Source organism: Eretmochelys imbricata, chromosome 3 (assembly GCF_965152235.1).
Source record: "Eretmochelys imbricata isolate rEreImb1 chromosome 3, rEreImb1.hap1, whole genome shotgun sequence".
Classification (NCBI taxonomy): Eukaryota; Metazoa; Chordata; order Testudines; family Cheloniidae; genus Eretmochelys; species Eretmochelys imbricata.
This window is the reverse complement of record NC_135574.1, coordinates 83,523,170-83,539,419: the sequence shown is the minus strand read 5'-3', so window position 1 is coordinate 83,539,419 and position 16,250 is coordinate 83,523,170. Positions and strand designations below refer to the sequence as shown.

The following is a 16,250-nucleotide window of genomic DNA, read 5'->3' as shown; positions in this document are numbered from 1 at the left end:
AAACAAACACTGAGTGGTGGGATTGCATTGTGATGCACTTATGGGATGACTAATGATGGCTGCAGAACTTTTGGATATGTAAATCTACCTTCCTGGACCTGTGTGCTGAGCTCGCCCCAGCACTGCGATGCAAGGACACCAGACAGAGCTGCCCTCACTGTGGAAGAAGCAAAATTTGATCGCTGTGTGGAAGCTGGTGACTCCAGACTGCTACTGGTCAGTCACAAAAGAGTTTGGGTTTGGAAAATCCACTGTGGGGGCTGCAGTGGTGCAAGTGTGCAGGGCCATTAAGTGCCTCCTGCTACAAAGGACTGTGACTCTCGGTAATGTACAGGAAATACTTGATAGGGAATCCCATTGCCTCAAATCTAACTGTGGTGAGGTGATAGATTGGGGCCAAAACTGGGTTATGCATTCAGACCATCTTGAGTCAGAGAACATCAACTGAAAGGGCTACTTCTCTACAGTCTTGCAGGGACGAGTTGATCACTGGGGCCGCTTCACTGAAATCAATTAGGGGTGGTCAGGGAATGTGCATGATGCACGTATCTTTAGGAACACTGGACTGTATAGAAAGCTGCATGCTGGAACATTCTTTTCAGTCCAGAAGATTCAAATCAGGGATCCATAAATGCCCACAGTGATCCTGGGAGACCCCACCTACTCTTTGTTCCGGTGGCTCATGAAGCCTTATACCAGGAACCTAGACAGCAGCAAGGAGCGCTTCAACAATAGGCTCAGCAGGTGCCAAATGAACATTGAATGTGCCTTTGGCCAATTAAAAGGTTGCTGGCACTGCCTTTTTGGCAGGTTAGACCTGAATGAGGAAAATATTCTAGTGGTCATAGGAGCCTGCTGTGCCCTGCATAACATTTGCAAAGCGAAGAGGGAAAAGTTTCCCCAGCGTAGAGCATTGAGATAGATCTGGCTGCTGATTTTGAGCAGCCAGATACCAGGACAATTAGAGGGGCACAGCAGGGAGGCTATTCAAATTAGGGAGGCTTTGAAGGAGCATTTTGACAATTATTCCCAGTAATGTGTATTTATGTGATCTGTTTGGCCACACAATGTTTTTTTGCCACCTTGAATGACCCCTGTAGTCCTTACTTCCTGAGCATTAATTGTACTGAGCAAATATTCCTGCCTATAACCACTGTGCTTGAATGTTAATACCAACTAATGTGTATACTACAAATAAAGACTCATTTTATTTCAAAGACTGAAGTTCAATAACAGAACAAAACACAAACTTTTTTGTCAAATGGGACATGGTAATGAGGAACAGTCTCAGTTATGGCTCTCTCAGCTGTGTGTAACTCCAGCTTTCGTTGTGAAACCAATCCCTAGGGGTGGAGTGCACAGGATACTGCAAGGGACTGGGAACATGTGAGGAATGTAGTGGGGGAGTTTGGGGAGGGCATGGAACCAAGTTCTGTATTGATTGCAGGGAGAGTCATGCATGGATGTGCTCAGACTGTAGCTTAGTGAGGCACCTGAGCACCTCTGTCTGGCCCTCCAGCAGCTTTATCATCTGCTCTTGCCCCTCCTTTCCAGGCTGTACAGCCTGAGTCTTTTATTGATTGTTTCCCTCCACTCTCTGGTTTCACTATGTGCTGTATCTGTTGACTGCAGCTCTTTGTGAAACATATCCTCTTTACTCCTCCTGGTTCTCCGCCTTACCTGACAGAGGCGCTCCACTGGTGTGGAGGAGTGGGTCTTCAAGGGCACATCTGCAGAAGCCAAAGAAACTATGAACAGAGACAGTATTGTGAGTTTGCTCACAGTTGTGAATCGCAAAAGTGACACACCCCTCTTTCTCACTGTCCCTTTGCTAGCACACAGCTTGGCAAGAGTCCGAAATATGGTGAGTTCGGCAGGGGTGAGGGAAGGGAAGGGGGAATGGGGCAAGAGGGGACAAAGAGTCTGGGTGGTTTGCAAAGAGGGTCACTACACATGCCTAGGGACAGTATTCTAAATACTGGCACCCTTTCCCAAAAGCTAGGGTAATCAAACCCAATATCTCGCTCCTGACGGTAACCCAAGATACAAGGGTGCACCTCCTGCATGCATGCGGCTTCAGACCGGGTCCATATGTTGCTCGCCTGCGTGCTGCTCTGGTCCCTGCAGAAATAAATGCTGGTTGACATGGCAAAGTTTCCTACAGTGGGGGAAGAAACAAGGCAGCTCTGCCAGGGAACCTTCGGCAGAGGATTGCAGAATACTCCCAGGAAAGTTTCCTAGAGCTCATTATGCAGGATTCCCAGAACATTCCAGTATACATTAACAAACTTTGCCACTAGGTCCCCACTACATAGTTGCATAGGCTCATTTGTTAATTTCTGTCACTTATCCCTCTTCTACCATATAATAAGGTATACGAGTAGGGCCCTACGAAGTTCATGGCCATGAAAAATGCATCATGGACCATGAAATATGGTCTCCCCTGTGAAATATGGTCTTGTGTGCTTTTACCTTAACTATACAGATTTTACAGGGGAGACCAGCGTTTCTCATATTGGGGGGCGGTCACAAGGTTATAGGGGAGGGGGTTGCTGTACTGCCACCCTTACGTCTGCACGAGCTTCTGAGCTGGGTGGTTGGAGAGCAGCAGCTGTTGGCCAGACGCCCAGCTCTGAAGGCAGTGCCCCGCCAGCAGCAGCACAGAAGTAAGGGTGGCAGTACCATACCGTGCCATCCTTACTTCTGTGCTGTTGCCTTCAGAGCTGGGTGGCCGGAGAGTAGCAGCTGCTGACTGAGGGCCCAGCTCTGCAGGCAGCAGTGCAGAAGTAAGGATGGCAATACCATACTATGCCATACTACTTCTGCGCTGCTGCTGGCAGCGGCTCTGCCTTCAGAGCTGGGATCCTGGCCAGCAGGATCTGCTGCTCTCTAGCTGCCCAGCTCTGAAGGCAGCGCCGCCACCAGCAGCAGCACAGAAATAAGGGTAGCAGTACCACAATGCCCCCTACAATAACCCTGTGACCACCACACAACTCCTTTTTGGGCCAAGACCCCTACGCTTAGAACACTGTGAAATTTCAGATTTAAATAGCTGAAATCATGAAATTTATGATTTTTAAAATCCTATGACTGTGAAATTGACCAAAATGGACTGTGAATTTGGTAGGGTCTGATACATGAGAACTCAATCTCCTTGCACCATTTTGGGATAATTATAACATACCTGTACTTGTTTTACCCTTAAATTACTGACATAATCTCAACCTCTAACTTCATTTTAATGTAGTTTGTCTTGGCATAATTAAGAGATAAGGTCCAATAGAAGGACTCTGGACGTTATTGCTGAATGTACTTAGAGCAGACACATGGACCCTTAGGGTAGTGGGATTTAAACCTTTGTGCACTCTCCTGAAAGAAACCTGGGGAAAGTAGGTAAAACTCACCAAAACAAAAAGTTAAGAACAGATTTTTATGATGTATTCAGTAAATTTCATTTACCAAAGATAATGGAAGCAGGTATTTATGAAATCATTGGGAGGTGAACTATCTCCAATTCAACAGGTTAATTATTAATATTTGGAGGATTTTCTTGGAAGGCCAGGAGAACATCACCAGAGAGACATTTAAATTGTTTCATTTAACTAAAACAACAATGTTAAGTATTCTGGATTTTTTTCTTCAACAGCAAACATAATATTTTAACGAAAAAGCATATGTCCTTCGCTTCTCAAATTTATCTCCAGACTTCTTCTCCTTGTCCAGATTTATTCCGCCCCCAACAATTTTCTATTCATTGAACTTTTTGAAACTTTGCACTTTTAAAGAGAGGTAAGGGATTGATTCTGTGTATACAAATTTGCAGAGGGACAAATAGGGTTGAGGTCTGTTATTTCTCACCTCTATTTATTTATTTTATTTAAAACATTTTTGCTGTTAACAAGCATGTTACCTCTGGAGACACAAATCCACAGTTTGAGAATTGCAAAACTGAGCATCTCTGATGGCATCTACTAGACTGAGCACTGAGTCCCATTGGGTAGATAAAAAGATTAACCTAAATAATCTATACAGAAGCCCCTGGAACCCCATAAAATTGGGTCCCTAATCCATGAACTATTAGAACTCATTTACAAAACTTTTCTTAAACATTACATGAATATATTGTCTCATACTATAGAATTAGAATTTATAATCCCTATTCCATGATGAGATATAATGTATCTTAATTAAAACTATCTTTAGATAGGGTTTTTTCCTCAAAAATCCGTTTTAAATCAAAAAGCTTCTGCCACTGCCCCTGCAGGAGAGAGCAGGGGGCGGAGAAGAGCGGGCCAGGCCAGGTCCCCTTTGGAGCATGAGCCCTTTGCCATTGCTCCAGTGGTGCCATGGTAAATCCAGTACTGCATCTAGAAACTATTAAGCAGCCAACGTAGAGCAAAGAACTCTCAACCTGCAGCTGAAAAACCTTCTGTTCAGTAACAGGGCGACTACGTTCTTCATCCATTTATATTTTTGGGCTCAAGGTGTAGTCCCACTTGAAGTCTTAAGATAATAACAAAGGCATGAATTGTGGTAGCAAGGTCCACGTCTGAAAGAAATGGTTGCAATTTCATAGTCAGACACAGATAGAACATGCAACCGTGGATGTTGCTTTGATATGATAATCTAACCATTATTCCTTGGAAATTTACTGCACATTCTGTGCACCTCACTACTAGAATATTGTCCCTGATGTTAACCCTGTCTTTTCCTTTGTTTGCTTTTATAAATGTAACTCTAATATATCGCCTTAGACCAACATACATAATTTTGCTATTCCTTGGTGTTAGCATTCTTCAAATACTTGTGATTATGAATGTTTTTCAACTTTCAGCCAAGCTGTACATTTTAGTTAATATTCTTTATTCTTTTACAAACTTAAAATAAAATTCACACTTTATAAGCCTTTGACTATATATTTATATTGTTTCCATTTAGGAGGAAAACATTCTAACTGTATTTTTTTGTACACAACTACTTATTCCAGGTTTGTTATTAAACCTTGAAAGCATATTCTGATATCGTTTAAAAACAGTTTCTACCCCAGGTAGATTCAGCACTGATGTCATTTGCACGCCAAACAAAATTACTGTATGCCAAAGTAAAACGTTAGTCTGTCTGGACACTCAAAGTTGAGAACTGGATATGCTTAAAAGGATACCTTAAAGATATCTTGGGTCCAAATTACAGTATTGTGGGTTTAACTATTACTAAAATAAAATGTTTAAAATCTATAAATCAGAACTTGAAAAACGTATCAATCTCTACTAACCTTGGACTAGGTTTGCTAGTAGGGTGAAAAGTACACTTGCCACCAATTCACCCATAAATCACACCCCTTTTGTACTGCACCGAATTGTGACATGTCAATCCACTTTCTATTTAACAAACTTAAAAATATGTGACATCAGGCTTGACAGTGGCTGAGTGTTCTGGCCCCAATATGGCAAAGTATTTATGGATGTGCTAAATCAATAGGACTACTCACATGCTTTTCTGGATCTGGGACAGAGTGCACAGCACCTAGCAGGGTCAAGCCCTTACTATGACTTTCTTGCTTTTGTTTTACCTTCTTTCCCTTCCTCCTACTATCATAGATCATGGTGTGTGTATTTATATATTGCTGTCAATGTCTGTTGCCTGATCTTGACAACTGTGCCATGTTAAAAACAAAACTAAAAAATGCACAGCTTATTCCTTTTTCTAATTCAATATTTATTTGACAGTCCATTGTTTTGTTTTCCCCAGGTCTTCATAATTTTATACTATTTTACTTCATATGAATATTAAAATCTTAACCACTCATGCCTCTTAAATTGTCATTATGACCATGATTTTTGAAGCTCTTTAATGGGCTAAAAAATACTAGTAACTAGAGGCTACTAAAGCTTCCTATATTTTGTTAGTTTTTCTGCACTTTGTGAAACCACAAGGAAAACTGAAATAGCAAGGATTCAGTTTACATTTGCACCTCTACGAGAAATAAAAACATCAGTTTTTTTTCTAAACAAGTGTGAAAGCAATGTGGCTAGATTTTGTCCTTAGTCATACACCACAGTATAGTTTCAATTCTGTAGATGAGAAACAGGGAATAGTGTCATATAGTGACTTGATACTGTCTAGAATGTTTATAATCAAAACTGATTTTTATCCATTGTTTTAGCCATCAGTGTTCTAAAAGTAGAGCATTATGGCATGCTACAATAACATCTGTTATGCCCAAAGAGCACACTTGATTGAGATTTTTAAAGTAAACTTTAATTTTTCATTCTCTTCCTGTGTATGCAATTTGCACTATTCTTCTGTTTCTTAACAGCAATATTTGTGTTTATTAAGAAGTGTGCTAACTGTAGTATATAGTACCTTTTTAAAAACCTTAAAATTGGCTAGTATGACCTTCTGGGTGAAGAGGGGTGTGTTTAAGTACTTGGAGTCTGTAAGGTTAGTGCTGGGCCTGGAGGGTGTAGTTGGCTGGACAGCAGGTTCCAACTCTCTGAGGGGGTTGCCAGATAGGTCTGAAAGTGTGCCTAGGGACCCAGAGATTGGGGCACTGGCTGGGCTCCATTCAAGCTCCAGGAGCTTGAAACACTATGGGGATATAGAGTGGCAGAGGCTTGAATTTTCCTCACAGCAGTCCAGGAGGGAGGGGGGCAGCTCTCATTTGGATCTGTGACAAAACTGTTGCTAAAAATTATTTGAAATAAGTGATAGGAACTCTTTATTAATATAGTAGAGATGAGTGCTGCTAACTCAATTTTATCACAGATCTCACAAATACTTGGTGGTTTTCTCACACCCCATCTCCTGAAGTAATAGGATTATGAGTTGCTCAGGACTTGTGTACATAGAAAATTTACCAGCATAATTATACCACTATAATTACATAACTCCCCTTGTGGATACTTTTATTTTGGAGTTAGAGTGTTATAGAATCTAAGGCCAGAAGGAACCACTAGGTCATCTAGTTTGACCTCCTGTATATCACAGACTACAAACACCACCCAGCACCCATATGCTAAACCCAGCCACCAAAATGAAATCAAAGTACTACAGCCCACAATAGACTAGACTGTTACGTGTCACAAGCAGAGAATAGGAGGGACCGAGATACACCAGTGCTTGAGGCCCCTGCAGTGATGGGGAAATGATAAAGTGAGATATACCCAGATAATCCTGGCAGGTGACACATGCTTCCATGCAGAAGAGAGACAAAAGCCCCTCGGGGTCACTGCCAATCTGACTTTGGGGAAAAAATCCTTCCCACCCCACATAGGGCGACCACTTAGAGCCTGAGTATGTGAGCAAGAGCCAGCCAGTCGCCCAAGTACTTGTCAGGGAGAAAGCTCGGTGCCATCTCAGAGCTCAAGCCTACCCTATCCCATGTCCCATTTCCAGCCAGGGGTATCCCTGATGCTTCAGAGGAAGGAGATTAAAATGTAACCCTTCTGCCAGGTGGAGCTGGCAGCAACCAGGGCTGGGTTCAGTATCTATGGGTTCAACAATACAATATAGAACCGGCTCGAGCCCCCATCCAGTGACCTGAAGAAATTACACACTACCTCTGGGCACTTCTGAGAGGCAATACTTCCCCACTTGCAAGCTCAAAGTTTGAGTGTAGAAAAGAAACTTTTATTGAAAGGAGGGAAGTCACCCGACATGAATTAGGGAAAATGCCACAAGCAGGACTCATAATCATAAAACTGTGAGCAGGACACCCATCCCAGAGTGAGTGGGGCAGTGTGTTCTACCTCATGTTCTTGAGTTCTACAACCAAAAGTTCCTTTACTGTGCCTCTCTCTACTCCCTTACCATACCCCACTCACTGTGGTTGTCCTTGGTCAGTGAGGATCCAGAGGTGCATCTGTGTGAGTTCACCTCCCACATGGGGAAGAAAGCACTCTGCTTGCTCGGCCATCTGAGCACTTGCTCTGGCTGCCTGCCTTTGTTCCTTCCCTCTAGTCGCCCTGCTAGCCGCTGTTCCTTTTTGCTGGCCCCTTGCTGCATGCTTGTTCCACTCGCCGGTTGCCTCTCTGCTGTGACCTCTGCAGATCAGTCTCTTGAGAGTCCACCTAACTCTTAGTGATTATCAGTTCTTAGTGATGCAAGCTGGGCAGAAACGCTGTTGCCCCACAAGTGTTTGCAGCTCTAGTGAGCACTTTACATAACAGAAACTGCTATTGGAACCTATTTAGCTCTATCTTTGAACAGTGGAGAGGAATAGTTTAAACAAGACCGAGGACCCTTAGGGAGAGTCCATATCTCCTGTCTGGAACACCTGTCCCCATTCCTATTATTTTCACAGGGATCTGGCATTCAAGCCCCTGGCTTAGCGAGTCTCTTTCAACTGAGGGTGACCTCTCAATTGGGACAGACTTAGCACAGTTCTGCTCCCCTTTAATCATACAATAAAAAAGATAACATTGATAACATTTCACTACCCCTGCATTCAGTATTAAAGTGATTTGTAACTCAACACCAGCCAAATTTGATCACTTGGAGCTACACAGCTCCTGTCTGCTGGATACCTACACAGAGTAGGTGTGTTCACGTAAATACAGTTTGTTCCTGAAGTCTCTCCCCATCCCCAACTAGCTGTCAGGGGAGAGTTCATTCAGACTCTGCTTACATCTAAAAAAACCCACCCAAACCCCAAACCTTCGTGTAGTACATTAGAGGAAAAAATCCCTTCCTGATCCCTGCCTGGAGGCTGTTGCAGAACTTCACCTGTCTGGTACTTCACATGGAGATTTTCTGGGGTAGACAAGCTCTCAGCTAGTTTCTGGTGCTCCTGGTATTGGAGGGAAAACTTGACAAAGTGAACCCCAATGGCTCAAAAAACAAAAGGCAAATAAAAAGAACCTAACATTTATTATTTTAAAATCTCATGATTTTTGGAAGCTTGTCTGGTGGAATGAAATCCAGTGCCTTTGAAGTCAATGGGAGTTTTGCCAGGATTTCACCATGATTTTTTTGAATGCTTGGGTCAGGCTTGTTTGATGTGTTTTGTACCATTTTATATGAAAACATATTATCTGTCTCTCCTAAAACACATTTTTTATAGAGATAATGGAAATCAGGTGTCTCAGAGTAGTAAAGAACCATTTTAATATTATTTGTAAAGTTTTCTGGCGGAGAATTTTCTGATAACCCTTCCAGATTTTAATTTGATACCTGGTGCGCTAGCTATAGTAAGCATTTCAGGTGCTCCAGAGTGAGACCTCTGGTGATCTTGGATAGCTTTTTGCAATGGAAAGAATTTAAGATTTTGGGCCCCAGTCTTGCAAATGTTTACATATGTGCTTAATTTTGCACATAAGAAGTCCTATTGACCACAGGTACTTAAAGTTAAGCTATGTGCATAAGTGTTGCAGGATCACGATCTTTAACTTCATATCTGATCTGCCTCTTTATAGCCTTCATATAATACATTTTTTGAACTGTTGCTAAGAAAAGTCTCATTGTGAGAACTGTCTTCATAAGAGTGAAAGTACTAGAAATACCCAAAAGGAAATTGTACGTATTCTTTAAATAGAAGTAAAACTTAAGTAACCCTGACTTCTAAATAACATTCAAGGTTTGTCAAGGGGGCATATATTTTTACCAGAAATACTGCTGATAGAAGAATGGGCCTCTTCACCTTGAATAGGATATAGAGGGACCTAGACAAATTAGAGGATTGGGCCAAAAGAAATCTGATGAGGTTCAACAAGGACAAGTGCAGAGTCCTGCACTTAGGATGGAAGAATCCCATGCACCGCTACAGACTAGGGACCGAATGGCTAGGCAGCAGTTTGATATGAGAAGCTGGATATGAGTCAACAGTGTGCCCTTGTTGTCAAGAAGGCCAGTGGCATTTTGGGATGTATAAGTAGGGGCATTGCCAGCAGATCGAGGGACATGATCGTTCCCGTCTATTCGACATTGGTGAGGCCTCATTTGGAGTACTGTGTCCAGTTTTGGGCCCCACACTACAAGAAGGATGTGGAAAAATTGGAAAACGTCCAGCAGAGAGCAACAAATATGATTAGGGGACTGGAACACATGACTTATGAGGAGAGGCTGAGGGAACTGGGATTGTTTAGTCTGCGGAAGAGAAGAATGAAGGGGGATTTGATAGCTGCTTTCAACTATCTGAAAGGCGGTTCCAAAGGGGGATGGATCTAGACTGTTCTCAGTGGTAGCAGATGACAGAACGAGGAGTAATAGTCTCAAGTTGCAGTGGGGGAGATTTAGGTTGGATATTAGGAAAAAACTTTGTCACTAGGAGGGTGGTGAAGCACTGGAATGGGTTACCTAGGGAGGTGGTGGAATCTCCTTCCTTAGAAGTTTTTAAAGTCAGGCTTGACAAAGCCCTGGCTGGGATGATTTAGTTGGGGATTGGTCCTGCTTTGAGCAGGGGGTTGGACTAGATGACCTTTGAGGTCCCTTCCAACCCTGATATTCTATGATTCTATGAATTGTCCCTTAGAATATATGCTAACTACTTATGCTAAACTATCTGTGCGCTCTTGTATTTAGTTCTAACACTCTGGGTATGTCTATTCAGCAATGTAAGCCTGCCCTAGGATTAGTGGGATTCGTCAGTTGACCCATGTCAGGGAACCATTGGATTGAGTATTTACACTGTATTTTAACTCTATGTTAAAGATTTTCTGACCCATACTTGAAGCTAGTGCTTTGGCGTCCACTCTGCAGTGTACAGACCCAAGTCAAAGTAACCCTATCCCACAGTACCTAGTACGCACCCGCTCCGCCCCCCCAGTGTCGACAGTCTAGCCATACAACTGTGTTGCACTGTGGGAAAACTCTACTGTGCCCATCTTGCTTCCTAACTGACAGTGCTATTGATGGGGCTCAGGTGCCCATAAGGAGCACGAGTTCATAAACTACATAATTAGCTCCTTTTGGTGTCCATCTCAATAGAATGACTGCAATTTGAGAAGGCTTTATACTGCACTACCATCTAATCTGAGAATTGGGCCCCCGCCGCATCCCAGGAGGCAGGGATAAGGGATCACCAGGAGGCTGTGGGGAAGTTTGGGGGCTAGCTCCCACTTACCACCCTCACAATGTATGCTGCCTGGACATCTCTGCACACACAGCCCCAAAGAAGGCAGTGGTGGGAGGGGGTGGTTAGGTCGGAGCAAGGGACAGAGAGCAGAACGGGACAAAGAGGCTGCCCTGCAGGGCTCCTGGACCAGCACAGCTGGGGGAGGGATGACCCCCAACATCCTGGCAGCCAGGAGCTGCCTCCCACATATCAGCTTTGCTCCCTGCTCTGGCCAAGCTCTGTGTAGCAGTGAGGAGGAGCCAGAGCAGGAGCTGCCGCTGCTGTGAGAGGAGCAGGAACAGGGAGCGTGCTCAGCCAGGCAGAAATAGTGCTTCTGACCACTGTGCTGGCTGCCTGCATTGCTGCTCCTCTGCTACCAAGAACTCTGGAATACATCTGGAGGACTTCCGGGACCTGAGTCAAGCCAGGACCATACACATGCAGGAAAGCAATGGGGCTTGGATCCTAGGTCTCAGCTCAACATGGGCTTGGACCCTTGAGCCCTGCAGGGTTTTGGGACCCTAGGTCCAAGACCTAGGTTAGCACAAATGGTGTGTGGATGCAAGGGGGTTAGGCTTGCGCCCAGGCTTATACTGCTGTGTAGACATGCTTGCAGAGTACCTTTCCCAGACCTGAAGAAGAGCTTTGTGTGGCTCTAAAGCTTGTCTCGCCTACCACCAGAAGTTAGTCCAATAAAACAGTGGTTCTCAACCTTTTTTCATCTGCAGACCCCTAAAAAATTTCAAATGGAGGTGCAGACCACTTTGGAAATCTTAGACATAGTCTGTGGACCTCCAGGGGTGCACAGACTGCAGGATGAAAACCACTGTTCTTTCGTAACGACAACCTTTTGTGGATCCCTTAGACATAGTCTGTGAACCCCAGATTGAGAACCATTGCAATAAAAGACATTCCTTTACCCACCATGTATCTCTCTGTTGGAAGGCATAGTCATTTAAATTGAAACCACAGAGATTTCTCATAGTGGGATAACGTCTTACATCTCAGATTTCAGAGTGTTAGCTGTGTTAGTCTGTATCAGCAAAAACTATGAGGAGTCCTTGTGGTACCTTAGAGACTAACAAATTTATTTGGGCATAAGCTTTCATAGGCTAGAACCCACTTCATCAGATGCATGAAGTGGAAAATACAGGTGCAGGTATAAATACATGAAAGGATGGGGGGTTGCCTTACCAAGTGTGAGGTCAGTCTAACGAGATAAATCAAAATAACAGCAGGATACCAAGGGAGGAAAAATAACTTTTGAAGTGGTAATGAGAGTGGCCCATTACAGACAGTTGACAAGAAGGTGTGAGTGACAGTAGGGAGAAATTAGTATTGGGGAAATTAGGTTTAGGTTCTGTAATGACCCAACCACTCCCAGTCTTTATTCAGGCCTAATCTGATGGTATCCAGTTTGCAAATTAATTCCAGTTCAGCAGCTTCACATTGGAGTCTGTTTTTGAAGTTTTTTTGTTGAAGGATTGCCACTTTTAGGTCTGTTATTGAGTGACTAGGGAGATTGAAGTGTTCTCCTACTGAGTACTCCTTTTCTTTTTGGTTTTTGAATGTTATTCTTCCTGATGTCAGATTTGTGTTAATTTATTCTTTTGCATAGAGACTGTCTGGTTTGGCCAATGTGCATGGCAGAGGGATGGCATATTTTCTTTTGAATAGTTCCTTCTGAACGCAAGCCAGTTTTTGTCTGTGGTGTTGCAAGAGAGTTCTTCCTTGGTCCTTTGTTATATTTTGGCCTGAAGTAAGGAAGCAGTGGGAATTAAACTGTCTCTTTACTAGTTTATTTAAACTAGCTCTGAAAATATAACCACTCTCACCATCTTGCTTCTCTTTTCCATTTGTCATCTAAGCCCTTTCTGATGTTCAAGTAGGTATGGAGCAGTAACAGTCTGGAAAGACCTTGCCCATTTAGGAAAGCTAAATCCCTGTTCTGTACCAGGAAACAGAGTAAGGACCTAAAGCGCCTTCACACCTGTAGTCAGTGTAATGGTATACTGCTATTCTATCTTCAAAAGTAGAAAATGTGCCTTGTCTTCTCAGAGGTAATTGCACTCCATAGAGGTGATGACATTAGGGAAAGAAAGAATGTAAAGCTCAGCTTTAGAAATGTCCAAAGCCACTGCCCAGGGTAAAGTTTTCACATTCCACACAATGTTCTGGCCTCAATGATTTCTGCATTTGGCCGCAGGATTTATGAACCCACTCCAAGAACAGCATAAACAGTTTTTCAGTGTTCAGTTTTATATTTAATTAAAGTTCAAAGTTCATGGTCATGTTATTCCCTTTACAGTAATTAGACTTGTTAGAACTAGTAATCTGGATGTGTAGCAGTCCAAATCCCAGACTGGAAACTTTGTTTTTCGTGTTAGTTAAGGAAGTTTCTTGGGTTCTGAGCTGTTGTAACCTAACCACCTCCTCTCAAAGCTGGGGTAAGAATCAGGCATTATCGTCTTGTTTAGATAGTATGTGGTACCTGAAACTTTTGATTTAAAATAAATATTTAAGATGTAAAATAATTAACAGAACATAGCTTTACACTTTTAATATGGATGTGAAGAGTAAACCAAATTTTACCCAGGACCTTGAACTTGAAGATGCTGTATTTACTTTTGGAAAATGGCACGAGACCAGACATGTCAAAAGTGAAAAAAAACGCAGAAATTGGGCTTCTCTCTTTTTTTTTTTTTTTGGCCTTAATTGGCTTGTGAGTTTCTTGTTGGCTAGTTTTAGCTTGTATCTTGTTGCTTGTTTGGCTGGTAGCTTGTTGCTTCTTTTTTTTGATCGGCTCCCAGCAAGCAGGGGCAAAGGGGGGCAAGCAGGGGAAGGGGGGGAAGAGAGTCAGGGATGCACAGCGGGCCCACCACAGTCCCAGACTGCATGCTGGGGGCTCTAGTCACATAGAATGTTGGGGTTCTTAGGGATTGGCTTGTTTTGGCCTTGTTTTGAAATGGGATTAGCTTGATTTTTGGCTTATTGTGAAAGTCAGGGTGCTTATTTACCATGTGAAGTTAGCAACTATGCATAAAACCCCAAACCAGAACAGAAAGCTATAGTTGGGTGGGGATAACTGGGCCATCTGGGGATTTAACAGCACTGGAGTTCGGTGAAGGAAATACAGACTGCTGCAAACAAAGATTGTGTGTTTTGCTGATGAGATTGCAAAACATGTTTGCACAGGGATATTATGGTCTTGGGGCAGGCGCTTTCTGGCAAAATTGCTAGAGGACTTTATTTAAAGTCACACATGTATATGCTACATGTTAAGCTCCTATGAGCTAGCTGTTAAAAAGGCTTAATTACTTTCTTGTTTTAAAAAGCAGGTAGAGGCTCTTAAGTGAGGATGGATGGAGATGATAGATGATTGAGCGAATACATGACTTTCTAGAAAAAAATAATTTTTGTCAAACAAAAATACTGTGGTTTTTTTTCTGCCAGAGAGAGGAGCAGAGGATGCAGGAGCTGAAGAGGGATCTCCCTTCCCTCACCTCATGTGTCCCCAGTAATCATTGTGATGGCATCTGAATAGCTGACCTCTGAAATGATCTGCCGGATGAATTGGGCAGTTAATAGTTACTTTGTAATTTAAAACCAGCTGCCTAGGCTCAATAGACGTCACCACTAGTGTCCTCAATAAGGGGCAGTTGAAGCTCTAACATTTTTCTGTGCAGTGCCAGGACTGAGGCGCAAGAAGAGCACACTCAGGGTTGCATCAGTGGATGTTTGCAGTGTAGTGTCAGAAAATGTTTCTCTGGCACATTTGGCTCCCAGCTGTAAAATCCGGGGTTCACAGTTGCTGCTGTGCATACCCGGCTCTCCCGGCCATGCTCCCTGACACAAGGGGAGCGGACTGCGACTCAAGGGGGGCACGGCTGGCTGTCCCGTGTGGCCGGCTGGCTACCCTCGCTGGGTGCCAGGGCTCCTGCGGCAAAGGCACAAATTCCCCGTGGAACTGCAGCCCCTTCCCCAGCTCCCGCCCGGGCCTCTCCGCCCCAACCCAGGGAGCGCGCGCTTCGCTTCGCTCCGCCTCCCTGCCCCTCCGCCTCCCGCGCATTGGTGGCTGGCGGGACGGGGGGCGGGCTCCGCTCGGCTTGTTTGTGCCCGTTCCGCAGCTCCCCCCGCCTCCGGGCGCTTCGCTTTAGCCTTGGCCTCGCCGCTGCCTTGGGCAGAGGGGAGCTGGCTGCGCGCTGTGCAGGGACGGGCCCGCTCCTAGCCTGAGACGCGCTTTCCCTCCCGCAGGCATGAGGCTGGCGGCCACGGCCAGCCACAACCAGGCGTACGCAGTGCAGGGGCTGCTGTGCAACCACTGCACGAGCCGGGGTCGCAAGGTAAAGGTGGGGTGCTGGGGTTGGCCAGGAAACAGAGCGCGGGGCGGGAGGCTGGTCTGGTGACGGGGGTCACTTGTTTTGTTTGTGCTGAGCTGCTGGGGTAGCCACCAAAGCCACGTCTGCCTGAGTCCGGGACGGCCCCTCAGCTGGGCTTCACCTGTGGGCTTAGCTTTGCCTTTTGTGGGCTACGTGTTCTGCGTGTTCTCCGCCAAGCCCAGGTGTGAATGCCCTTTCGGAGGGGAGAGCCGCCCAGGGGGTGTGCGGCTTGCTCCTGTCCGCTTGTTCCCTAGTGGCGGGATGTCTTTTGGTGGGAGGCTGGGTGTAACAAAAAGACATTCAGAATTGGAAAATAGAGCCTGGAACACCAGGACCAACCGCCTCTTACACTGTGGAGTGGCTTCCAAAGGGAAGTTGTGACAGTCCCATCATTTGAGTCATTAAAAAGTGCCCAAAGCCAATCCCTGGGAATGCACTGTAGGGAACAATCCTTTATTGACAGGGAGGTTGACCAGGTTATGTAATAGGGCTCTTCTATCTCCTTTTTCTGTGATATACAAGCACACTGGCTGTTGATGTGGATTTGTCATTAGTCTTCAGAGTTAATATACAGGTGGAATGAATAGAGTCCATTCATGCTTCTCAGAGCTCTTTATAAACAAACAAAACCACTAATTTTCTCCTCTGGATATTCCAGTGTGACAGTCTTCTCTGCATGTGTCTCAGATTATTAGCTTTTTGGGGCAGTGACTGTTGTGTTGTGTCTTGTCAATTCTAAGTAAATAATATTGTTCTGGCCTGCTCTCGAGACTAGGGAAGAAAACACTTAATTGGGTCATATTTGCATGTGTAGCTTTAGG

At 44.3% G+C, this 16,250-nt stretch overlaps 1 protein-coding gene across 4 annotated transcripts in view; it reads left to right on the top strand.

Annotated features, from left to right (window-relative positions):
- Nucleotides 1–16,250, top strand: part of SESN1 (sestrin 1) — a 141,705-nt gene that overhangs the window by 106,840 nt on the left and 18,615 nt on the right. The window contains exon 1 of one of the 4 annotated variants that reach the window (XM_077812909.1): nt 15,220–15,393. The exons of the other annotated variants lie outside the window; for them this stretch is intronic. Coding sequence (XP_077669035.1) covers nt 15,307–15,393 — 87 coding nt within the window. The 5' untranslated portion in view covers nt 15,220–15,306. Of the gene's footprint in view, nt 1–15,219; nt 15,394–16,250 lie in introns of those variants that run through there. 4 annotated transcript variants of the gene reach the window in all.